General features: G+C 36.6%; 3 protein-coding genes across 3 annotated transcripts; all 3 read right to left on the minus strand.

Annotated features, from left to right (window-relative positions):
- Window positions 1-364: 364 nt before the first annotated feature.
- On the minus strand, window positions 365-2307 carry LOC122657935 (probable polyol transporter 6). The gene is made up of 2 exons (XM_043852732.1): window positions 2188-2307; window positions 365-1792 (listed from the first exon to the last, which is right to left on the minus strand). The coding sequence occupies exons 1-2, from the start codon at window positions 2297-2299 to the stop codon at window positions 405-407; spliced, it is 1500 nt and encodes a 499-aa protein (XP_043708667.1). The 5' UTR covers window positions 2300-2307; the 3' UTR covers window positions 365-404.
- Window positions 2308-5883: 3576 nt separating this feature from the next.
- On the minus strand, window positions 5884-8594 carry LOC122659007 (probable polyol transporter 6). The gene is made up of 2 exons (XM_043854172.1): window positions 8489-8594; window positions 5884-7274 (listed from the first exon to the last, which is right to left on the minus strand). The coding sequence occupies exons 1-2, from the start codon at window positions 8592-8594 to the stop codon at window positions 5884-5886; spliced, it is 1497 nt and encodes a 498-aa protein (XP_043710107.1).
- A 10217-nt stretch (window positions 8595-18811) lies between these two features.
- LOC122659008 (probable polyol transporter 6) lies at window positions 18812-21230 on the minus strand. Its single transcript, XM_043854173.1, has 2 exons — window positions 21120-21230; window positions 18812-20202 (listed from the first exon to the last, which is right to left on the minus strand). The coding sequence occupies exons 1-2, from the start codon at window positions 21223-21225 to the stop codon at window positions 18812-18814; spliced, it is 1497 nt and encodes a 498-aa protein (XP_043710108.1). The 5' UTR covers window positions 21226-21230.
- Window positions 21231-25211: the final 3981 nt, after the last annotated feature.

The following is a 25211-nucleotide window of genomic DNA, read 5'->3' on the forward strand; positions in this document are numbered from 1 at the left end:
CATTAAAGATTTTATCTTTATGTGGGTTTTTTTATGTAACCGAAAAAAGATACCTCAACCACCCCAAAAAAAAAATGGAGGAAAAGATAAATGTTCAAATCATAGAAGAATGAAACCCAGAGATAGAGAGAGGGGTATGTAGAAAAAGAAAGAAATTTGAAATGGCATTAGGAATTACAATCCTCACAAACTAGTAAATATTGCCAAAATGTATCACTCATACAATTCCATGAAATTCTATTCTATGCAAAGAGAGATTGTACATATATAAGCTTTGGGTTTTCATTCTCGCAAAGTGTAGGAAACCTTTCTCCTTAATCTTTAGTATACAAAAAACACTAAAAAAAAGAGACAAAAATACAACCAACATTCAACTAGTTTATTTCTCTTGTAAGGCTGATCATCTAAACACCAACTTCTCCATTTCTTTGTTGAGCTTTAGAACCCTTTGGGGTAAATAACATCTCAATCTCTTCCAAAGCTTTTCCCTTAGTTTCAGGCATAAAGAAGTAAAAGAACACTATAGCCAATGCTCCAAACCCAGCAAACATAAAGAAAGCACCACCAATAGTTATAGCTTCATAGATTGATATGAAACTCATAGAAATCATAGCATTCATAGCCCTATTAATAGACACCCCAATACTAACTCCTTGTGCCCTAAGTCTCAAGGGAAATATCTCTGATGTATAAACCCATGTAATGGGTGCAAGCCCAATTGAGAAAAAAGCCACATATGTATATGTAGAAATAATACTAAGACATAAAGCCCAAAAAAGCTGCTTTTTAGAGTGATCCACCATTGTCAAACAGAACCCTAATACTGTTAATGCTGTAGTCACACCTATAGCACTGGTCAACATCAATTTTCTCCTCCCAAACTTGTCTAAGTTGAAGATAGCAACAAAGATAAAGATTGCTTTAGTAATCCCAACCCCAACTGTAGCAAGCAAAAGCTTCTGCTTATCCATAATCCCAGCTTTCTTGAAGATTCTTGGACTATACAAGATCACAGCTTCTATACCTGTTAGATGTTGAAGGAAATGGATCCCCCAAGCAGATAGCATTATCCGACGAACAGTGGGTGTTGGTCTTATAAAGAGTTCTTTCCAAACGCCGCCACCGGAAGCTGTTTTCTTTGACGGAATAACTATGTCTTCCTTACAGTTTTCGTCGATCCCTGCAGCTATTTTGACGTCGCGAAATCTTGATTTCGCCTCCTTTTTCGAATCAGAAACCAATAATAATGCTTCCTCAGCATCCTTTAGACGACCTTGCATTACCAACCACCTTGGAGATTCCGGCATCTTAAGGATTCCGAAAACTAATGCAATTGAAGGGATGGCTGCAATACCAAGCATCATACGCCAACCTATCTTTAATGGTAACTTGGAAAAGACGTAATTCGAGATATAGCCTAGTAAGATTCCTAGGCTGATGCATAGCTCAGGGAGAGAAGAAAGAGCTCCTCGATGTGAAGAGGAAGATATCTCCGTCGAATAGACCGGTGCAATCATGAGAGCAAAACCTACGCCGACGCCGGCAATGCAGCGTCCGGTCATGAGGATTGCGAAGTTAGGGGAGTAACCCATTAGGACTGCACCGACCATAAATATAAGAGACGCCACAACGATTGTATAACGTCGGCCGATCATATCTGAGGTTTTCCCAGACAAAACAGAACCCAACAGAGCACATAAATTTAGGGTTCCGGCAAGTACTTCGATTTGAGTATCGTTGAGTTTGAGATCTTCTTTGATAAAGATATTCGCTCCGCTCATAACACCAGTGTCTGTTGTAGCAATATTTATATATTAATAATTCAATTTCAGATCTTAGATTCAAACAGTCTTCCCTCATCAATTGGGAATGGGAAGGAGAGGGAATTGAGCTCGTCTCCCGGGAGGCGTGCGCCCAGGGTTCTGCCACGGAGCATCCAATGGCTGGCAGCGCCCTGGTCGTTCTCTGCTCCCTGGAGACAATCCTAATCCAAGGAGAGGATCTCACCCAATGAGTGTCCAATGAGGCATCCAAATGCGAGATGTGTGAGGTACAATCCAACCGTGGATGTCTCATTGGGCGATACCCTCGAAGATGTGGAGCTGAATCCCATCAGTTGTTCAGTTTTACTCGAAAATTCCCAAAAAATAAAGCCCAGTTCTGTTCTGGGTGTGAGAGAGAACTCACCATAACCAAATATAGCGTTGATCAAAGAAGCCACAATAGCACAACCGAGTGCGTACTTGTTCAGCTTTGGCTTCTCATTCTCACCATCAAACTCCATTGTTTCCATCGCCATTCGTTTTCTCCTTCCCTGTATTCCCTCTTTTTTGGTGAACCTTCCCTGTATTCCCACTTATATCTGTCTCCCCACACGTTCAGTTCTCTCTCTCTCTCTCTCTCTCTTTATCTCTGACAGATTAAAACTCCCAATCTCTAGCTACCTCGGCCTATGTGTGTAATGTTGTTTAATCCTTGTGAGAGTTTTAAAAAGAAAGAGATTTTGACTCGGTGAAACTTCCCCCATTTTAGAGGACTTTCCCAAAACGTGGGATTGGAACCCAATTAACTCGTTGCCTACTCTGTGTTAGCTATGATGAATCGGATCTGACACCAACCTTCTTCCTCATGTAAGGGGGAATTCCATTTAAAACGGAACTGAGAGATTTGCCAATTACATCAGTTTATCCAATTAGAGCTATTTATAGGAAGAGAATAAAAGAAATTTGTTGGAATTTGGAAATAATAAGGACTTATGGATAGGAATGAAGTAAGGCAGAAAAGCCACATCATAATTTGATAAGATTAAGCCTTTTTTTTTTCTGGGTTAAGGAATAAGGATAAGATTAAACTTTTGTCTCTCTTTAAAATTTTAAATCTATGTAAGGAACTGGATTTACAGTCTTCTTCTTCTCATCAACCTTATCATCACCGAGTCGTGTGCCCTATCCATACTCCAAAGCTGCCAAATCTACCTCCACCAGGAAGGTTACGGCTTCAATTAGCTTAGCTGTCTAATAAATAATTTATAATCTTTCTTCCTATTAATTAACCGCTGGTAGGAATGTTACAGCTTCAATTTAGCTGTCTAATAAATAATTTATAATTTTCTCCCTAATAATTTAACTGCATTCCAGGAATGTTACAGCTTTATTAGCTGTCTAAAATATTATTTTTATTTATCCCTATTTATCAACAGTTATGATGCCTTAAGATGAGATGGCTTCATTTCATTACAAGGAAAATTGTTTAACTAATTCCAAAATATTTTTAATTTAATTATTGAATTTTTTTATCTATTGTAAATAAATTCCTTGGTTTAAAGATGGAAATTAAAAATTTATTTGAAAAATATGATTACCATAGTAATAAAGCTTAACTTAGTTAAACAATTATGATTACAAAAGTTTCTAATTAATTTTTTTTTTTTTTTTTACGAAATTAGTTGATTTAGTTGATATGATATGGCCTATCTGCTAATTTACTTGCTATTGAAAATACATAGTCGTTTACCAAAAAAATATATATATAGTCATTCTTATAAGAATACAAAACCTTAACATAATTCATTAGAGAAGATATGGCCAACAAAAAATTAAACAAATCTAAGGGCCAACCAACATGAGTGCCTTGCATTAACCATTTGCATATTTGGGAACTATCTACCTATTTCTATTTTGATAATAACTCATTTTATCACCTTAAATGCATGCATGGCGATGATGATTGGATGCCTTTGGATAATATGCAGTCTATTTTATGGATTTAGAGATCTTTTATAACTCCCAACTAATGTTTTGGACCATCTCAAAATGGCTAGAAGAGTTAGCTCTGGGAAATTACCAAAATATTCCTATTAAGGTTCATTCAGTAAAAGTTGAGTCAAACGACTTTAAAATTAGTCCAAACTTTTTGACTATGTGATTTTTATTATTAAAACCCTGCATTAAAAAATGAGTTAAAAATGAATTCATTATTTTATAAAATATTACCTTTTTTAGCCATGTGACACCCACCTTCAAATGAATTTTCTAAAATCTTTTTTTAGTTAAAGTGGTTCCTTATTTGTATAACTTTGAATAGTATTTAGAACATAATTTTTCCAACACAATCTGAATCACGTACTCAATTTCTACTTACAATATAAAAGTTATAAATTTTTAAAGAATTTAAAATAAATATATTTAACTCAATAAATCTGGGTGGAACATGGATTTTTCAATGTCTAAAGAGAATTTTTAAACATCCAAATTTTCTAAAATATATTTTTTGTGTCGTCTCATATTGCAATTACCATACTCTGCACAAACTTACAACTTACAACTACTAGAATCTTCTAAGGTATGACATCCATATTAGAAGAAGTTCACCATTTTGAATAAAAAACAACCAAAAGAGTGAATAAGCTCATACGAGGGACCGGGCGTGAGAGAGTTAGAAATTTTGTTTTTACTATTATTTGTTTCATTTACCTTGCATGTCATACTCTTACTTTAAATATCAATATAGTTTTGTTTCATTTCAATTCTCATGTGCTAAAATTCATTACCTTACACTTATTCTAGAGATAATAATCTTTTATGTCAAAATCTCAATAAAAAAAATTATTCTTGAATTTTCCACACATTTGATTCCTTTCCATTGAACAAGAAGTTTAAAAGGAGATATCATCTCATTGAGCCCATAAATTAAGGGAGGCCACCTTTAGCAGCTAGTATTTATTACAAGTAATCCCCAAAACATTAAAATATACTAGTCACCTTTGTGAGCCTAAGCTTTTTTATGTATATAAAATTCATATTAGCACACTTTACCTTACCAACCCATTATATATATAAAATTTATATATATATATATATATATATAATTTATATTAGCACACTTATAGCTTACCATCTTAATATCTTATCCATAACAACCCATTATATCTCAGAGTTCATTTTTTAAGCAAAAAATTAAGCTTAAAAAAGAAGAAAAAAGTTGGAAAAAAAGAAAGATTTGCGAATGCAAGGTAGTGAAAATAAAGAACACAAACCTACATACCTTTTCAGTAGTCAAAAAATGTGGGGAACACTTCGATCAGAGATGCACGGTAAAAGATTCCTTTTTGAGCCCTTTTGTCGGTTGAGCAAAGTCCACTGGAGATTGGGCATGATTTCAGCCATTTGAGGGGATTTCTCACTTGATTTTTTTGACTAAGGTCCATTGATGATGACTGAGAGTCAAACAAGATTTCTCAGAAAAAGATTGCTTTTGAGACTAGGATTAGTGATAAGAGACCACTATGAATTAGTATTTAAATATTTGAAAAATCATTTCAGTAGCCTCTCGGCGTACAACAATATCTTATCATTTTGAAAACCATATTTTGGCAACATACTGGAATAAATAGGGAAATATTGGGATGAGGACATAATGGAATAAAGGCCTAAGAAGGGTATTTTGGGAAAAGTGGAAAGCTCATTTATACTATTACATATAAACTAATTAAATAATTAAAATAGGGGAGGAGAGAGAAACTTACTTGTTTGGCCCAAAAGGGCCTTGCCAACTTAGTCTAGTAGAATTCTGGCACTCCTGCTACAATCGCGAGAGAATTCCAAATCTCGAGAGTATCACTCATACAATGGTGTGCTTGGAATTCTATCCTATCCAAACAGAAATTGTATATATGCGTGCAGAGCAGTAAGAAAGAAAATAATAGGAAAAAGTCTAATTTGTTTGTACAACCTGTCGAAGCATAATAAAGCTTCGGATTTTCCTTCTCCCACGGTGGAAGAAAACTTTCTCCTTAATGTTTTAAAGTATACAAAAAATAATAAAAGAAGATTAAGTATACAAAAACAATAAAAGAGAAAAAAATAAAATCAACATTCAACAAGTCTACACAACAACTTCTTCAGTTTTTTGTTGATGAGCTTTAGAACCCTCTGGGGTAAATAACATCTCAATCTCTTCCAAAGCTTTTCCCTTAGTTTCAGGCATAAAGAAGTAAAAGAACACTCCAGCCAATGTAGCAAACCCAGCAAACATAAAGAAAGCACCACCAATAGTTATAGCTTCATAGATTGATATGAAAGTCATAGAAATAGTAGCATTCATAGCTCTATTAATAGCAACTCCAACACTAGCTCCTTGTGCCCTAAGTCTTAATGGCCATATCTCTGCAGTATAAACCCATGTAACAGTTGCAAGCCCAATAGAGAAGAAAGCCACAAATGTATATGTAGAAATAATACTAAGACAAAGAGCCCAAAGAAGCTGTTTTTTAGCATGATCCACCACTGTCAAACAAAACCCTAATACTATTAATGCTGTAGTTGCACCTGACACACTTGTTAACATCAATCTTCTCCTCCCAAACTTGTCTAAGTTGAATGTAGCAACCAAGATAAAGAGTAACTTTGTAACCCCAACACCAACTGTAGCAAGCAAAAGCTTCTGTTTACCCATAACCCCAGCTTTCTTGAAGATTCTTGGACTATATAAGACCACAGCTTCTATACCTGTAAGATGTTGAAAAAAATGGATTCCCCAAGCAGCAAGCATTATCCGACGAACTGTGGGTGTTGGTCTTATGAAGAGCTCTTTCCAAACCCCAGCACCAGAAGCTATTTTCTTGGATGGAATCACTACATCTTCTTTACAGTTTTCGTCGATCCCTGCAGCTAATTTTAGGTCTCGAAACCGCGATTTTGCTTCTTCTTTGGTATCAGAAACTAACAATAATACTTCCTCAGCTTCCTTCAGACGACCTTGCATTGCCAACCATCTTGGAGATTCCGGCATCTGAAGGATTGCGAAAACTAAAGCAATTGCAGGAATGGCTGCAATTCCAAACATCATACGCCAACCGAGCTTCAATGGCAACTTCGAAAAGGCTAAATTCGAGATGTAACCTGTTAAGATTCCTACGCTGATGCATATCTCAGGGAGAGAAGAGAGAGCTCCTCGGTGTGAAGAGGAGGAAATCTCCGTCGAGTAGACAGGTGCGATCATAAGAGAAAAGCCTACGCCGACGCCGGCGATGCAGCGGCCGGTCATGAGGATTGCGTAGTTTGGGGAGTAGCCCATTAGGATTGCACCGATCAAGAAGATAAGAGATGCTACAACGATTGTGTAACGTCGACCGATCATATCAGAGGTTCTTCCAGCTATGGCGGAACCTACCAGAGCACTTAAATTTAGGGTTCCGGCAAGTATTTCGATTTGGCTTTCATTGAGTTTGAGATCATCTTTTACGAAGATATTTGCTCCACTCAAAACGCCTGTGTCTGTTGCAGTAAATTTAAATAAATAAGAAATAATCTTTTTTGTTTTATATTAATAATTCAATTTCAGATCATAGATTCAAACAGTAATCCTTCAGCAATTGTTCATCAATTTCACTCAAAAGAGGAAGTAAAAGTATGGTTAGATAATGAAAAAATTGTTCTTGTCAAGCAAATAGAATATAAGATTTTATAAAAATCAATAAACGGAAAAATAGAGGAGTTTCATTGGGTAGACACTCAAATCACGGATTCAGATCCTCTACTACCGAGCTGCTTGGTAGGACCGTGCTGCCCAGACATGGTGAGACGTGCAATGACCACCTTGCTCCCACTCGGGCAAGGGTAAGGTGGTCATTGCATGCCTCGTCGTGTCTAGGCAGCACGGTTCTGCTGGGTAGCTCGGCAGTAGAGGGATCCAAATTGTCAAATCACTACTTGGCATAGCAGGAGGAGAAAGAGTCATGGTATTAGGTTTGCCTTTTATCTTCTTTATTCAGGCTTTGGGTTCAGCAGCCACTTGGTGGCACATTTGCCTTGTATTATTTGTTCCTTCCTTTGGGATTCTAAAAAGGATGTACCCAGGGCACACGACTCCCGCCACTAGGGAGGATCATAATGTACGCAGCTTAACCCCTGCTTTCGCAAAGAAACTGTTACTTGACACAAACCCTGATGGAGCAACTTTACTGTTGCACCAAGGCCTACCTTCTTCCTTTGGTGTTGTATATATTCATTTATTCGCCAAAAAAAATATAATGACAGGAGCAATAAAAAAATTAAAAAAAAAAAATCTAATGTAAGCATTTTCATATATTTAAAAAGAAGAAAATAACGCTACTTGGTCATGTGTGTCACACGATTCCTGCGCCTAGACATAGGACCGTACGAAATTACCACCACATCCCCATGAAAAGGCTGAAATCCCTGAGGATGTGGCGTTCATTTCACACAACCCTGTGTCTAGGCGTAGAGGTAGTATTCTCTTTCCCATTTAAAAATCATCATTATAAATTATAGAAAAGTTGAGTTCACCATTCTATTCGTCTCCATTCAGCTCATGCTGTCCTAAAATGTGAAAGAGAAGTTATCTCTGAAAATTCCTAAAAATTCAAACCCAGTTCTGGGAGAGAGAGGGAAAACATATGCAAAACTCAGTTCTTCAATCTCTGTGTGTGTGTGTGTGTGTGTGGGAGATACAAAGAGAGAGAACCCACCATAACCAAATATACAATTGATCAATGAAGCCACTATAGCACAAGCAAGTGCGTACTTGTTCAGCTTTGGCTTCTCATTCCCACCTTCAATCTCCATTGTTCCCATCGCCCTTCCTTCTCAGCTTTGCTCTCTCTCACTCTCTCTGTTAGAAACTCTCTTTCTTCTCCCTCGGATTAAAAAAAAATTCCCTATCTGTAACTCTTTCCTGTGTGAAAACTCATTTGTGATGTTGTTCAATCCTTGTGAGAGGTTTAAAAAGGAAAAGATTTTGAGTCCATTTTAGAGGGCTCTCCCAAAATGTCGGATGGAATCCCAATCAACTCGTTATCCACTCTGTATTAGCTAGAAATGAATCGGATATGACACCAATCTTCCTCAATTAGAGAGCTATTTATAAGCAGAAAAGCCACATCATAGTTTGATAAGATTAAACTTTAACTCTCTTAATTTGGACAAATCACAGATAAACCCATATTGTTATTAATCCGACAATAAATTCCTGTAAATACTGGAATGTAAGGAGCTGGATTGCAGACTTCCGAAATGTTAAAAAGTGGAATGGGTGATCTCATCAACCTTATCATCGACTCGTGTGTCCTCCCTACCAATATACTCCAAAAGCGAAAAAAATTTTGCTGCTACATTTATGGCAGGAATGTTCCTGCTACAAGGCTAGCAGCCACGGAAATGGAATAATTCACTTCTCCTTTGGGTTCATAAATACCCTCCTAGGTTTTTGTACTTTCTAAAATACCCTTTAAGATCCCACTTCCTTGGCTGCCAGCCTTGTAGCAGGAACATTCCTGCTACTAGTGTAGCAGCAAAATTTCATCTCTCCGAAGCAACCAACTCTACCTCCACCAGGAATGTTATGGCTTCAATTAATTGTCTAAATAAAAAATTTATATTCCCTTATCTATTTAACAGCGTTCAGGAATGTTACAGCTTCAATTAACAGTATAAAAAAGGTATATTTATCATCTCCATAATTATTTAACTGCAGTCATGAATCATGATGCCTTAAAGATGATTCTGCTTCTCGTTACAAGGAAAATAAAAGGGAAGTGCAATCAAATTTAAAAAAAATACATCAAAATGGATATTTTTCAAAATATTCTAAATTTGATTATTAAATTTTACAACGAAATTCCTCAATTTTAACAAAGCAAATAAAAATTTATTTGAAAAATATGCTTATCATATTAATAACGGAAAGAGAACACCTCCCGATCGTGCAGCGTACATCGCACTTACGCCTTGACATAGGGGCACGCAAAATGACCGCCGCATACCCTGGAACCCTGGAAATGACCAGCGGTGCAACGGTCATTTTACGTGCCCCTGTCAGGGCATAAGTGCAGCATCTTAGACGCAATCGGGTGGTGTTCTTTCTCGGATCAGGATCTTCTCCAGGGAGCAGGGAACACCCAGGGCATTGCCAGCCGTTGGGTTGTGCCGTACACATCCCTAGGTGTGCACCGAGATGTGTGCGGCACAGTTCAACCATTGGATGCTCCCTGGCAGCACCCTGGGCGCACGCCTCCCTGGAGACGAGCTAAATTCTTCTTTCTCCCTAATTAGAATTAATGTTAATTACACAATCATGATTACAAAAGTTGTTTTTTGTAGACACTGAATTTTATCACCCTAAAGGCATACCTAGCTATGATGAACAAATGCCTTGGATAGTGTGTTTTATGGTTTTGGAGATCATGTACAACTCCCAACTGGTGATTTTGACGGGGATTTTTTGAGGTCTAAATTCTTGAACTTTCCACACATCTAATCCCCTTCCATAGAGCATGATGCATAGAAGGAGATGATGTCTAATTGAACCCACAATGCCGAAAATCATCAAAATCCACTAGCCACCCTTGAGCTTATAGCTTACCAGCCTAGTATCTTATCCATAACAACCCATTATATCGCAAGGTTCAATTTTTAAGCATCAGCATAATTCAATTTCAATCCAATGTTACAAAGGCAAGCAAAAATCAAACTGAAAAAAAAAAAACATAAGAAAAAAAGAAGCTTGAAAGTAAAAAAGAAAGGCTTGAGACACTATAACAAAAAGGGCTTATAACGGCGTTTTTTTCCGTAGTAATAGGCCCAAAAATCCGCAGCAATAGCCTATAACTACAGATTACCTGCGGTTTTTTATCTGCAACTACAAGTGTTGTCGCTAAGTCTGTAGCTATGGTTATCCTACCGCAGGAAAAGGGTACCCTATAGCTACGGATATTTCCGCAGCAAATCTATAGCTACGGATTTTTAACTGTGGATTTTTCCGCAGTAAATCTATAGCTGCAGATTTTTAACTATGGATTTTTCCGTAGTCAATATCTAACTGCAGACTTTTAGTTGTGGATTTTTCCTCAACAAATCTATACCTGCAAATTTTAGCTGCACAATTTTGCGTCCCAAAATTTTTAGCTACATTTTTTAATTGCGGATTTTTTATGCAACAAAATCTATAGACATGTAGATGCAGATTGCAATTGCAAATTTTTGTGCATTAAAGGCTATAACTGCAGATATTAGCTACGGATTTTTTTTATGAAACTTGTAACTATGGATTTTAGTTGCGGATTTTTGTGCATCAAAATCTATAACTACAAATTTTAACTGCAACTTTTTGTGCAACAAAATTTATAGTCGTGGATTTTAATTATGAAAATTTTAGATTATGCCTATTTCTTGAATCCACATAATCCATTCATTACACAATACATCTAAAATAAAAATCCATTCAACACGTAATATGATTAAAATAAAAAACCATTCGATACACATAATTGTTTAACACCAAAATATATATAAATGCATAAATCGTGTTTATCATCCAAATCACTTAACTTCAAAATACATCTAAAAAAAAATCATGTTCACCATCCGAATCACTTAAATCCAAAATACCTAACAAATCAACAGTAGTATCCTAAAAACACTCAACTCCCAACAATTCATATTGTACGCCAAAAAAAAAAAAAAAAAAAAACTACTACTAGACTCAACTAGTAGTTGAGTGCTCCTTGTTGTTCAGATCTTGATCGAGTCTCAGCCTCCCAAGTGCTATGCTGATGGGGAACTCTACAATGGTCTACCACCTTCTTGATTGACTATATTTTGAGTTTATGGGATACTTCCTGTAATCAATATTAATAAAACTAATTGTTAAAAAATTATTTAATAAATACTCATGATAAAACCATAAATTATATATCACTTTACCTTGTTGAGATGAAGAAGCATTATGACTAGCTAAAGAAGAGCGATTCCCTTGTAGTGTTGACTCATTGTGACCAGTATAGGCATCAAGTACCTATCACACATATATAGATAACAAAGGATTATTCTCGAAATAAATAATAGTTAAAAATAATGACCAATAAATTATAATAGAAATAAAAAAAAAACTGTAATATAAAAATAACTTTTAAGACTAGCACCCTAAAAGCATCTAGCATATTAAGCCTTCAAATTGACAATCAATACAAAGTAGCCTTTCAAATACATGGAAAAGGACAGAGAGTTGATCCAAAAATCTATTAAAATTGTTCACTAAACTTCTATAACCTGTACAACACTCATTACCACATGTATAAAGTTGTAAGCATTTGGGAATTGGGATCAACAAAGTTTCTAATGAGAAAAAGGAAAGGGGGCCAAAACAGATTATGTGTTGATTTCACATAAATCAGTTGAATTTATTACTTAGATTCTGATTATTACCTTCCACCAAGTTAAAATTCAGATCTTCTAATCTCAAATTGACATTTTGATAGATATCAATTCTGAACCCAGATTTCACTTTTTACATTGTTACTAAATTAGATTTAAGTGATTTCATAATCTAAAGTTGAGGTAGAACAGAAAAAAAAAAAATAATATGCAACAAAACTACTCATATCCAAATGCTAGAGTACACCTGTTTTTGTTCACTTGCTACTGGAGGGACGGTGGATCTGACAATGAGCCACTAATCTAATTCACAGTATAAAACAGAAACATGATGGGAAACATATTCTACTTAGGACAGTAACTAAAAGGATAAAAGCATGCAAATATTATTTTGTTACTTCAACAAATTTTGCAAGTTGAGAATCAATATGATCAAAATTAATTAGTTTATCAACTAACCAACTTCTTAGTGAAAGCAGAGAACATGACTTCCAAGAAACATACCTGCTCATAGATCCAAGCTCTAAGGATGTTAAAAGATTGAAGTAGATCAGAACCACATACAAACATGACCTGGAAAACAATGAATAATCAACTAGTCATCCAACCCTCATCTGAGGTATTAACAAAAACTATAATTTATCTCTTAAGCTTACAAAAGAAAAAAAAAACAAACAATCTGTAGGTATCATTGCAGTAAGCATCTACAGCATCATAATGCTATTCTTTTTTCTTTTTTTTTGGTGGGGGGGGGTGTGGGGTGGAGCTCCCATTAACAGCTCTATATCCTAGCTAAAGCAACCAGAGAACTTACCTTTGGAAATCAATCTACTCTCAGACAAGCAGCTATGAAACCTAGCCAAAACAGTCAAAGTGCGCTGGAAGCCACTTTGCTTCCCCTACAAAAAGAATCTAAAGCATTTGTTCAATTTCAGACAATGAAGACATCATGGAAAGAAAATCTAAATGTCCTTTGGCCCTAAAGAGTCATCTTGAGCCCAAGAAAGAGCAACAAATAAAATGAAGCTATATTGCAAAAGAAGAGAATCCCACTAAAACTGAAATGCAGAGGAAAGTGCAAAGAGAGAGTGAGAGAGATTTAAATACATTTAGCTCTTTTATATTATGGACAGGATAAAAGAAATAATCATGCTAATGTTATACACTTACACCCATACTAAGATTCTAAGCACTTACCATGAAAACTCTCTTCTAGCTATAATCGGCCAAACATTTCAGGTTTGAGAGGTAGAGAGATATCGCCAAACGGGCTTCAGATTTCAATCCAGAAAACCTGTCTTCTGGAAAATGGCATTCCGAACACGGCAAAGATCCCTCCCCTTAAGCTACCGCACCACCCCTTCTTCTTGGCTGCTATCTCTCTTGCTCCTGAAAGAAACTGAAAAAATTGATTTCAAAGCATAAAAACCTTTTGTAATCTTAGAAAAATGGTAGCAGTGTTTAATAAGGAGCTTTTAAGTTGGTATCTCATCGCTCTCAAACTGAGGGAAACAGTGGAAGCTGGAATCGTAAACTCACCTGGTTCTATCCCTTCACATGACCTTCAATTGGGACCACTGCAACGGCGACAATCCCATACACAACCACCTCCGGAGCAGTAGCGGCTGACGCTGCAAGAATCCTCCTTTTCGCAATCGCATTTGACATCAATCAATGGTGACGACGAAAATGTTAAAGAAGAAAGAGAAGTAACGAATCCAATGGAATCAGATTGGGCGATCTCCATTAGAGAAAAGCTAGAGCAAGCCCATCAAGATCATGAAGCTGCCTCATGGGCCAAGCTCTGCATCTACCGAGTCCCACAGTACCTCTGTGTGGGCGACAATTACGACAAGGCCTTTGTCCCACAAATCGTTTCCCTGGGTCCTTACCATCACGGTCGGAAGAACCTCCGAGATATGGACCATCACAAGTGGCGTTCTCTCTATCAGGTTCTGAATCACACCCATCAAGACGTGAATCTCTACCTCGATTCTATCCGGGAGGTTGAGGAGAAGGCTCGAGCCTGCTACGAAGGACCAATCTCTCTCAGCAGCAACGAATTCGTGGAGATGATGGTTCTAGACGGCTGCTTCGTTCTCGCGCTCTTTTGAGGCGCCGCCAGGGGTTTCGAGTATATGGGCGGGATTTACCAAAAAAAAAACAGGTGGAGGTGATTGGAAGTGGAAGGGAACAGATAGGGTTGAGAGAGATTTGAGAGAATGAGAGAGGGGCGCGTGGGGAGAGAGATTTTTTTTAATTTTGGTAAAGGCGGGGAGAGAGATTTGAGAGATTGAGAAAGGGGCGCATGGGTGACTGGAAGCGGGAACGGATTTTTTTTTTTTCCTTTTGGTAGGAAGAAGCGGGAAGGGAATGGGGCTCGGGTTTAAGGCGGGAAAGAAAAAGATATTCAACACAATTTATATTGAGAATTGATCATCTTCATGTACGTGCAGACGAACGTACATCTCAGAGTCAATCACATGTTTATTTTGAAATTATAATTTAAGCTGAATTGTTCGGTTCAATTTTTGATTTATACGGTTCAACTGGTTCTTATATTCGATCCATATATTATAATATATAATATATAATATAATCTATTATACTATAGTATAGTATATAAAATCTAATAATAATTCTAGTAATATAAATATGTATATATATATTAATATACTATAATATATTAATGGGAAAGAGAACGCTACCTTGTCTCGTCCAGCGCATGGTCCCTACACCCAAGCAGAGAGCTGTACAAAATGACCGTTGCACCCTCAAGGATTTCCTCCTTTTCATGGGACACAACGGTCATTTTGTGCGGCTATGTGTCTCGGCATAGGGGTTGCACACCGCACGTGACCAAGTAGCGTTCTTTCTCCCTATATTAATTCATTATAATATACTAATATCCAAAATCAGTTTGGATTCGGTTATGAAATTCGATACTCAAATTGAAGAAAACATTTTATTCGATTCGGTTTGGCTTATTCGAAACTAGTTCGAATTTGACACTCTTAAGCAACTAGGCAAAAGCTATACACGTATGCACACCCTTGCACTCGGTTCTGGTTAAAAAAACATTTTTTTTTTAGTGATATGTACGTGTATGCATATTATACACGATTTTACTAACTATGGTGCTGGTTGAAGGTAATGACTATGGGAGAGGGTTCTCTCTGTGAGAGAGAGAGAGAGAGAGAGATTACCTTCTTCGCTGTTGTTGATGCAATAGATCGAAAGTCTAGAGTGAACAAGGTTATTGGAGAGTGAGAGTGAGCGAAGGAAACGGTTTGCAGGTAGGTTTGGGTGAGAATGAATTTAGGGGTCATAGGTTGGGGGAGAGATGTAGTTACCACAGTTTTAAATACCACATCAAGTATCTTATATTACTGCGATTTTTAAGATTTTGGTTCTACAGTTATAGGGTCCTCTATTATTGTAGTTTTAAATACCACATTAATAAGTATTCCATATAATTGCGATTTTGTTTCCATAGTTATAGGGTCCTCTATTAGTGTGATTTTAAATACCACAACAATAAGTACCAGATATTACTGCACTTTTTAACTGTGATTTTGTTTTCGTAGTTACAAGGTCCTCTGTTTTATTGCGGTTTTGAATACCGTTGCAATAAATATCTCATATTACTGCAATTTTTATCTGCAGTTTTGTTTTCGCATTTATAGGTTCCTCTATTATTGCAATTTTAAATATTACAGTAAAATGTATCTCATATCACTACGGTTTTTAACTACGGCTTTGTTTCCATAGTTATAGGGTCCTCTGTTGCTGTGGTTTTAAATACCGCAACAAAAAGTGTCTCATATTACTACGGTTTTTAACTGTGATTTTGTTTCCGCAGTTACAAGGTCCTCTGTTACTGCGGTTTTTAAATACCGCAGCAATAAGTATCTCATATTACTGCATATAAAAAAACCGCAGTTTTAAGACATTTATAGCTGCGGTTTTAAAAAACCGCAATAAAGTATCCGTAGCTATAAGTGTATTTTGTTGTAGTGAGAAAAAGAAAATAGCAAAGTTTGAAAAAATAAAAGTAAGAAAAAGAGAAATAAGCTTGTCACAAGAAATAATTTTCTCAAAACATTAATACCACTTGAACGAACCTTAGGGCATATTAGAGCGTTTTACCTTCATTTGAAATTGTGTCCTGAGCCTTGTTACAACCTAATAAAGTTCTCTTGGGTTATATGATGAAGATAGTTCCGACCCTAATAAAGTTGTCTTGGGCTATATGATGAAGATAGTTCCATCGATAGTTTCATGTTAATCCGACTATAACAAAGCATAATTCACAAGACTGATCCCTTCTAAGATTATATAGTCAACTTGACTTAATTCAAGTTTGGTCTCACCTCATTCCAATTTCCACACCCCCCCCCCCCCCCTCTAATTATCACCTATTACAATTTTTATCTCTCACATAATGGCCGGTCTAGTAAGAGTTTCGGAAGAGTTTGCCTTCATAGTTGAATGGTAAAAACAAGAAAATGGGTACATGAGAAAATCTTTTGCCAGTACGGCAAATCATTTTATTTTTTTTTTGGCACGTAAAAGCCCCAAAGGGGCAATTCATTGAGCCATAGAAGGCAAAGAGTCAGATACAATGCTTAGGAGGTCATCCGGAAAGGAATGTCTCCACATACCCAAGCGAGGTTAGAGCAAAGCCCACTTAGAAAATTTATGGGCATACATAGCATTTCTATTTACAAAGCAAAAGGAAACAACCTCAAAAGAGCGAAGGAGGCACCTAATAGCCAACAAAATCGTAGAGATCTCAACCGATGATGCCAAGGACTCCTCAAGAAGACAATGGATCACAACCCGACAGTCGAAGTAAAAGGTAATCCGCTGAATACCAACACTAATAGCTGCTTTAATACCCAGCCGGATAGCTAGGGCTTCCCCAACAACTGCTGAGCTCGGAAAGACATGATCAATAGTCACCATATAGATGTGCCTAATTGGAGAAAGGACGAGAACTCCCAAACCCATAGCCCACAGTAAATCATTTGAAGAACAAAGGTAAGATAAACCTGATATTAGTTGAGCAAATTGTCTACCTAGATAGGCAAAAATTTTAAAAAAAAAAAAAGTTTATGATAAAGAAGACCCATCAATAAAAAGTGAGAGAGGGATTATGGACCATGAGAGGAGAGATCGAGCCCATTCTTAAGCCTTGGTTTGTGCAAATCCACTAACAAGGGGCCCCGGGTACGCATTGCAATCCACATCATTTGGGCCCCCAATGGCCCGATTCAAAATACAATTTAGATCAATGGAGTCCAGCAAACAAGTACTTGAGCCAAATTCAGTCGACATCTCTTGTAATATAATTAGAATATAATTTTAGATTTAAATAGTCAATTTAGGAAAATGTAATTAATTTCATCCTCCTATGTTTGATTAGGTTTACATTTGATTTAATTAAATTAACATTATATGCCATTTGCTTAGTATAATGCCTAACTAGCTTAATGTAATTTGCATACCTAACTAAAAGATAAGACTCCTTACATATGACCTATATATTTAGTATAAATAAAATAACTTTTTATTTACTTAATGAATTTAGATTTGTTAATTTTAAGGTATATTAGTATAAGGGAACTTAGCATTCACATCATACCATAATGCACTTATATATATTAATACATATATACAACACAATTTCATACATCCTAGTATAATATAGCATTTAGACATATACTAATCATAGATTATATATTAAAATGTTTGACTGTATTATTTACTGTCCAATTTAAATTTTGAACTATTTTAAACATGCTATACTAAACGGAAAAAAAAAAATTTCCTATTCCCATTTTAACTAACTATGATATTAACCAGGACATACAAAGATTACAACACACCATTTCAGGGAATTTCTCACTTGATTTTTTTATGACTGAGGTCCATTGATGATGACTGAGTGTCAAACGAGATTTCTCAGAAAAAGATTGCTTTTGAGACTAGGATTAATGATAAAAGACCAGCAAATTCATTTGGGCAGCATAACGGCATATGAATTAGTATTTAAATATTTGAAAAATCATTTCAGTAGCCTCTCGGCGTACGACAATATATTATCATTTTGAAAACCATATTTTGGCAACATAATGGAATAAATAGGGAAATATTGGGATGAGGACATAATGGAATAAAGGCCTAAGAAGGGTATTTTGGGAAAAGTGGAAAGCTCACTTATACTATTACATGTATACTAATTAAATAATTAAAATAGGGGAGGAGAGAGAAACTTACTTGTTTGGCCCAAAAGGGCCTTGCCAACTTAGTCTAGTAGAATTCTGGCACTCCTGCTACAATCGCGAGAGAATTCCAATTCTCGAGAGTATCACTCATACAATGGTGTGCTTGGAATTCTATCCTATGCAAACAGAAATTGTATATATGCGTGCAGAGCAGTAAGAGAGAAAATAATAGGAAAAAGTCTAATTTGTTTGTACAACCTGTCGAAGCATAATAAAGCTTCGGATTTTCCTTCTCCCACGGTGGAAGAAAACTTTCTCCTTAATGTTTTAAAGTATACAAAAAATAATAAAAGAAGATTAAGTATACAAAAACAATAAAAGAGAAAAAAATAAAATCAACATTCAACAAGTCTACACAACAACTTCTTCAGTTTTTTGTTGATGAGCTTTAGAACCCTCTGGGGTAAATAACATCTCAATCTCTTCCAAAGCTTTTCCCTTAGTTTCAGGCATAAAGAAGTAAAAGAACACTCCAGCCAATGTAGCAAACCCAGCAAACATAAAGAAAGCACCACCAATAGTTATAGCTTCATAGATTGATATGAAAGTCATAGAAATAGTAGCATTCATAGCTCTATTAATAGCAACTCCAACACTAGCTCCTTGTGCCCTAAGTCTTAATGGCCATATCTCTGCAGTATAAACCCATGTAACAGTTGCAAGCCCAATAGAGAAGAAAGCCACAAATGTATATGTAGAAATAATACTAAGACAAAGAGCCCAAAGAAGCTGTTTTTTAGCATGATCCACCACTGTCAAACAAAACCCTAATACTATTAATGCTGTAGTTGCACCTGACACACTTGTTAACATCAATCTTCTCCTCCCAAACTTGTCTAAGTTGAATGTAGCAACCAAGATAAAGAGTAACTTTGTAACCCCAACACCAACTGTAGCAAGCAAAAGCTTCTGTTTACCCATAACCCCAGCTTTCTTGAAGATTCTTGGACTATATAAGACCACAGCTTCTATACCTGTAAGATGTTGAAAAAAATGGATTCCCCAAGCAGCAAGCATTATCCGACGAACTGTGGGTGTTGGTCTTATGAAGAGCTCTTTCCAAACCCCAGCACCAGAAGCTATTTTCTTGGATGGAATCACTACATCTTCTTTACAGTTTTCGTCGATCCCTGCAGCTAATTTTAGGTCTCGAAACCGCGATTTTGCTTCTTCTTTGGTATCAGAAACTAACAATAATACTTCCTCAGCTTCCTTCAGACGACCTTGCATTGCCAACCATCTTGGAGATTCCGGCATCTGAAGGATTGCGAAAACTAAAGCAATTGCAGGAATGGCTGCAATTCCAAACATCATACGCCAACCGAGCTTCAATGGCAACTTCGAAAAGGCTAAATTCGAGATGTAACCTGTTAAGATTCCTACGCTGATGCATATCTCAGGGAGAGAAGAGAGAGCTCCTCGGTGTGAAGAGGAGGAAATCTCCGTCGAGTAGACAGGTGCGATCATAAGAGAAAAGCCTACGCCGACGCCGGCGATGCAGCGGCCGGTCATGAGGATTGTGTAGTTTGGGGAGTAGCCCATCAGGATTGCACCGATCAAGAAGATAAGAGATGCTACAACGATTGTGTAACGTCGACCGATCGTATCAGAGGTTCTTCCAGCTATGGCGGAACCTACCAGAGCACTTAAATTTAGGGTTCCGGCAAGTATTTCGATTTGGCTTTCATTGAGTTTGAGATCATCTTTTACGAAGATATTTGCTCCACTCAAAACACCTGTGTCTGTTGCAGCAAATTTAAATAAATAAGAAATAATCTTTTTTGTTTTATATTAATAATTCAATTTCAGATCATAGATTTAAACAGTAATCCTTCAGCAATTGTTCATCAATTTTACTCAAAAGAGGAAGTAATAGTATGGTTAGATAATGAAAAATTTGTTCTAGTCAAATCACTACTTAGCAGAGAAGAGGAGAAAGTGTCATGGTATTAGGTTTGACTTTTAAATTCTTTATTCATGCCTGGGGTTGAGTTGTCACTTGGTGGCATCTTTGCCTTGTATTATTTGTTTCGTCCTTTGGGGTTCTATAAAGGATGAATTGGGTGCACGAAACTCCCGTCACTACAAAAGATTATAATATACATAGTCTCACCTCTGCTTTTGCAAAGAAAATGTTACGAGATACAAACCCTGATGGAGCAACTTTACTGTTGCACCAAGGCCCACCTTCTTCCTTTGGGGTTCTATATATATTCATTTATTCGCCAAAAAAAATATAATGAAAGGAGCAATATATTTAAAAAAAAAAAGAAAAAAATTCTAATGTAAGCATTTTCATATATATTCCTGCACCTAGACATAGGACCGTACGAAATTACCACCGTATTCCCATGAAAAGGCTGAAATCCCCGACGATGCAGCGTTCATTTCACACGACCCTGTGTCTAGGTGTAGAGATAGTGTTTTCTTTCCCATTTAAAAATCATCATTATAAATTATAGAAAAGTTGAGTTCACCATTCTATTCCTCTCCATTCAGCTCATGCTGTCCTAAAATGTGAAAGAGAAGTTATCTCTGAAAATTCCTAAAAATTCAAACCCAGTTCTGGGAGAGAGAGGGAAAACATATACAAAACTCAGTTCTTCAATCTCTGTGTGGGTGTGTGTGTGTGTGGGAGATACAAAGAGAGAGAACCCACCATAACCAAATATACAATTGATCAATGAAGCCACTATAGCACAAGCAAGTGCGTACTTGTTCAGCTTTGGCTTCTCATTCCCACCTTCAATCTCCATTGATCCCATCGCCCTTCCTTCTCAGCTTTGCTCTCTCTCTCTCTCTCTCTCTCTCTCTCTCTCTCTCTGTTAGAAACTCTCTTTCTTCTCCCTCGGATTATAAAAAAATTCCCTATCTGTAACTCCTTCCTGTGTGAAAACTCATTTGTGATGTTGTTCAATCCTTGTGAGAGGTTTAAAAAGGAAAAGATTTTGAATCCATTTTAGAGGGTTCTCCCAAAACGTCGGATGGGAACCCAATCAACTCGTTATCTACTCTGTATTAGCTAGAAATGGATCGGATATGACACCAATCTTCCTCAATTAGAGCTATTTCTAAGCAGAAAAGCCACATCATAGTTTGATAAGATTAAACTTTAACTCCCTTAATTTGGACAAATCACAGATAAACCCATATTGTTATTAATCCGACAATAAATTCCTGTAAATACAGGAATGTAAGGAGCTGGATTGCAGACTTCCGAAATGTTAAAAAGTGGAATGGGTGATCTCATCAACCTTATCATCGACTCGTGTGTCTTCCCTATCTATATACCCCAAAAGCTGGAAAAAATTTTGCTGCTACACTTATAGCAGGAATGTTCCTGCTACAAGGTTAGCAGCCAAGAAAATGGAATAATTCACTTTTCCGGTTCATAAATGCCCTCTTAGGTGTTTGTATTTTCTAAAATACCCTGTAAGATCTCATTTCCTTGGCTACCAGCCTTGTAGCAGGAACATCAGGAATGTTCCTGCTACTAATAGCAGCAAAATTTCGTCTCTCCAAAGCAACCAATTCTACCTCCACCAGAAATGTTATGGCTTCAATTAATTGTCTAAAAAATATTTTCTATTCCCTTATCTATTTAACAGCGTTCAGGAATGTTACAGCTTCAATTAACAGTTTAAAAAAGGTATTTTTATCATCTCCTTAATTATTTAACCGCGGTCATGAATCATGATGCCTTAAAGATGATTGTGCTTCTCGTTACATGGAAAATAAAAGGAAAGTGCAATCAAATTAAAAAAAAAAAAATCAAAATGAAAAATTTTCAAAATATTCTAAATTTGATTAAGGAGAATGTTTTATGTGCCGGGGGTGCAAGCTGCTCCCAGACATGGGGGTGGGTGCAATGACCATCCTGCCCTCTTATGTGGCAGGCTGATGTGTCTAGGTGTAGGGCATAGAGAACATAAGCCCATTTGATTATTAAATTTTACAACGAAATTCCTTGATTTTAACAAAGCAAATAAAAATTTATTTGAAAAATATGCTTATCATATTAATAACCAAAAGAGAATACCTCCCGGTCCTACAATGCACATCGCCCCTACGTCTTGACACAGGGGCACGTAAAATGATCGTCGCACACCTTGGAACCCCGAAAATGCCCAACAGTGCAACGGTCATTTCACGCACCTCTGTGTCTGGGCATAGGTGTGGCATCTCAAACGCGAATGGATGGCATTCTTTCTCCCTAATTAGAATTAATGTTAATTACACAATCATGATTACAAAAATTGTTTTTGTACACACCGCATTTTATCACCCTAAAGGCATACCTAACTATGATGAACAAATGCCTTGGATAGTGTGTTTTATGGTTTTGAAAATCATGTATAACTCCCAACTGATGATTTTGACGTGGATTTTTCGAGGTCTAAGGAGAATCTATCGACTTTCAAATTTCCTTGTGGACAAAGAAAGTTTTTCAATGCCTTCTCATATTGTGTTTTCTACACTCTACCGGATCATACAATGAACAACTGCTAGAACCTAAGGCACGACATTCAAAATCAATAAAATTTTGTTACCTTTCAATTCTGAAGCGTAAAAATTCGTTACATTTCACTTATTCTTGAGATAATTTGTGTCAAAGTCTTGATATCTTGATTAAAAAAAATATTCTTGAACTTTCCACACATCTAATCCCCTTCGATAGAGCATGAAGCATAGAAGGAGATGATGTCTAATTGAACCCACAATGCCGAAAAACATCAAAATTCACTAGCCACCCTTGAGCTTATAGCTTACGTACCATCCTATTATCTTATTATCCATAACAACCCATTATATCGCAGGGTTCAATTTTTAAGCATCAGCAGAATTCAATTTCAATCCAATGTTACAAACGCAAGCAAAAATCAAGCCGGGAAAAAAATACAGAAGAAAAAAAGAAGCTTGAAAGTAAAAAGAAAGGCTTGAGAAAAAAGAAAATAGCAAAGTTTGAAAAAATAAAAGTAAGAAAAAGAGATAAGCTTGTCACAAGAAATAATTTTCTCAAAACACTTATACCACTTGAACCAACCTTAGGGCATATTAGAGCGTTTTACCTTCATTTGAAATTGTGTCCTGAGCCTTGTTACGACCTAATAAAGTTCTCTTGGGTTACATGAAGAAGATAGTTCCGACGATAGTTTCATGTTCATTCGACTATAAAAAGGCATAATTTACAAGACTGATCCTTTCTAAGATTACATAGGCAACTTGACTTAATTCAAGTTTGGTCTCACTTCATTCCAATTTTTTTGGCACGTGAAAACCCCAAAGGGGCAATTCATTGAGTCATAGAAGGCAAAGAGTCAGATACAATGCTTAGGAGGTCATCCGAAAAGGAATATCTCCACATACCCAAGCGAGGTTAATTAGAGCAAAGCCCACTAAAAAAATTTATGGCATACACATTAGCATTTGTATTTACAAAGCAAAAGGAAACAACCTCAAAAGAGCAAAGGAGGCACCTAATATCCAACAAAATCGTAGAGATCTCAACCGGTGATGCCAAGGATTCCTCAAGAAGACAATGGATCGCAACCTGGCAGTCGAAGTAAAAGGTAATCCGCTGAATACCAACACTAATAGCTGCTTTAATACCCAGCCGGATAGCTAGGGCTTCCCCAACAACTGCTGAGCTAGGAAAGACATGATCAATGCCTAATTGGAGAAAGGACGAGAACTCCCAAACCCATAGCCCGCAGTAAATCATTTGAAGAACAAAGGTAAGATAAACCTGATATTAGTTGAGCAAATTGTCTACCTAGATAGGCAAAAATTTTATAAAAAAAAAAAAGTTTATGATAAAGAAGAACCATCAATAAAAAGAGAGAGAGGGATTATGGACCATGAGAGGAGAGATCGAGCCCATTCTTAAGCCTTGGTTTGTGCAAATCCACTAACAAGGTGCCCCAGGTACGCATTGCAATCCACATCATTTGGCCCCCCAATGGCCCGATTCAAAATACAATTTAGATCAATGGAGTCTAGTAAACAAGTACTTGAGCCAAATTCAGTCGACATCTCTTGTAATATAATTAGCAATCCAGATCCTCTGTTCGAGCTGCCCGGCAAGACCGTATAGCCCAACCTGAGCTGCGGACGCCTTGCCCCGCCCAAACGTCTTGCCCGTGGGGGTTAGGGATGTAAATGGATATTCGTAAATTCGTATTCGATCCGCGTTGTATCCGTTTAGGAGAATCGAATCCGTCGAAACTAATCGGATGCGAATATGATAATCCCCTATCCGACCGATTATTATCCGATTCGTTTAGCAATCCGCGGTAATAAAATATCAAATATAACTCGTGTTTGTCCATCCTTTTAAGTTACCTTATTGGATTTTGTCATCTTATTTTTATAAATTTATAAGTTAAGATAATATGATTCTTTTTCTACATTTGCTATTGGTTTATATATATTGTTTTATGGAATGTGATACATGGAATTACATATCTATTAAGAAATCAAAAGTGAAAAACGTAAGAGAATAAAAGACTAAGAAGAGAGAAGAAAGGGTAGTTCTGAACTCTCAAGTCTCAACGCTAACCCTCATCATAAAAGTGGTAAATATGTCACGGATAATGAAAAATCGTATTTGATCGTATTCATATCCATTTAGGAGAACGTATTCAAAAAATCACTATGCGAAAATTATCCGAATCCGTCCAAAACCGATAGGATATTATCCGAATCCGTCCGAATATAATCGGATACGAATATGATAATGCCACTATCCGAC

Source organism: Telopea speciosissima, chromosome 4 (genome assembly GCF_018873765.1).
Source record: "Telopea speciosissima isolate NSW1024214 ecotype Mountain lineage chromosome 4, Tspe_v1, whole genome shotgun sequence".
Classification (NCBI taxonomy): Eukaryota; Viridiplantae; Streptophyta; class Magnoliopsida; order Proteales; family Proteaceae; genus Telopea; species Telopea speciosissima.

Excerpts from the sequence above, each read along its gene's own strand:
- LOC122657935 (XM_043852732.1), bottom strand. The coding sequence starts at position 2,299 with ATGGCGATGGAAACAATGGAGTTTGATGGTGAGAATGAGAAGCCAAAG. Across the intron at positions 1,793-2,187 it reads CAACGCTATATTTGGTTATG|ACACTGGTGTTATGAGCGGA; the intron begins GTGAGTTCTCTC and ends TTGCTACAACAG.
- LOC122659007 (XM_043854172.1), bottom strand. The coding sequence starts at position 8,594 with ATGGGAACAATGGAGATTGAAGGTGGGAATGAGAAGCCAAAGCTGAAC. Across the intron at positions 7,275-8,488 it reads CAATTGTATATTTGGTTATG|ACACAGGCGTTTTGAGTGGA; the intron begins GTGGGTTCTCTC and ends TTACTGCAACAG.
- LOC122659008 (XM_043854173.1), bottom strand. The coding sequence starts at position 21,225 with ATGGGATCAATGGAGATTGAAGGTGGGAATGAGAAGCCAAAGCTGAAC. Across the intron at positions 20,203-21,119 it reads CAATTGTATATTTGGTTATG|ACACAGGTGTTTTGAGTGGA; the intron begins GTGGGTTCTCTC and ends TTGCTGCAACAG.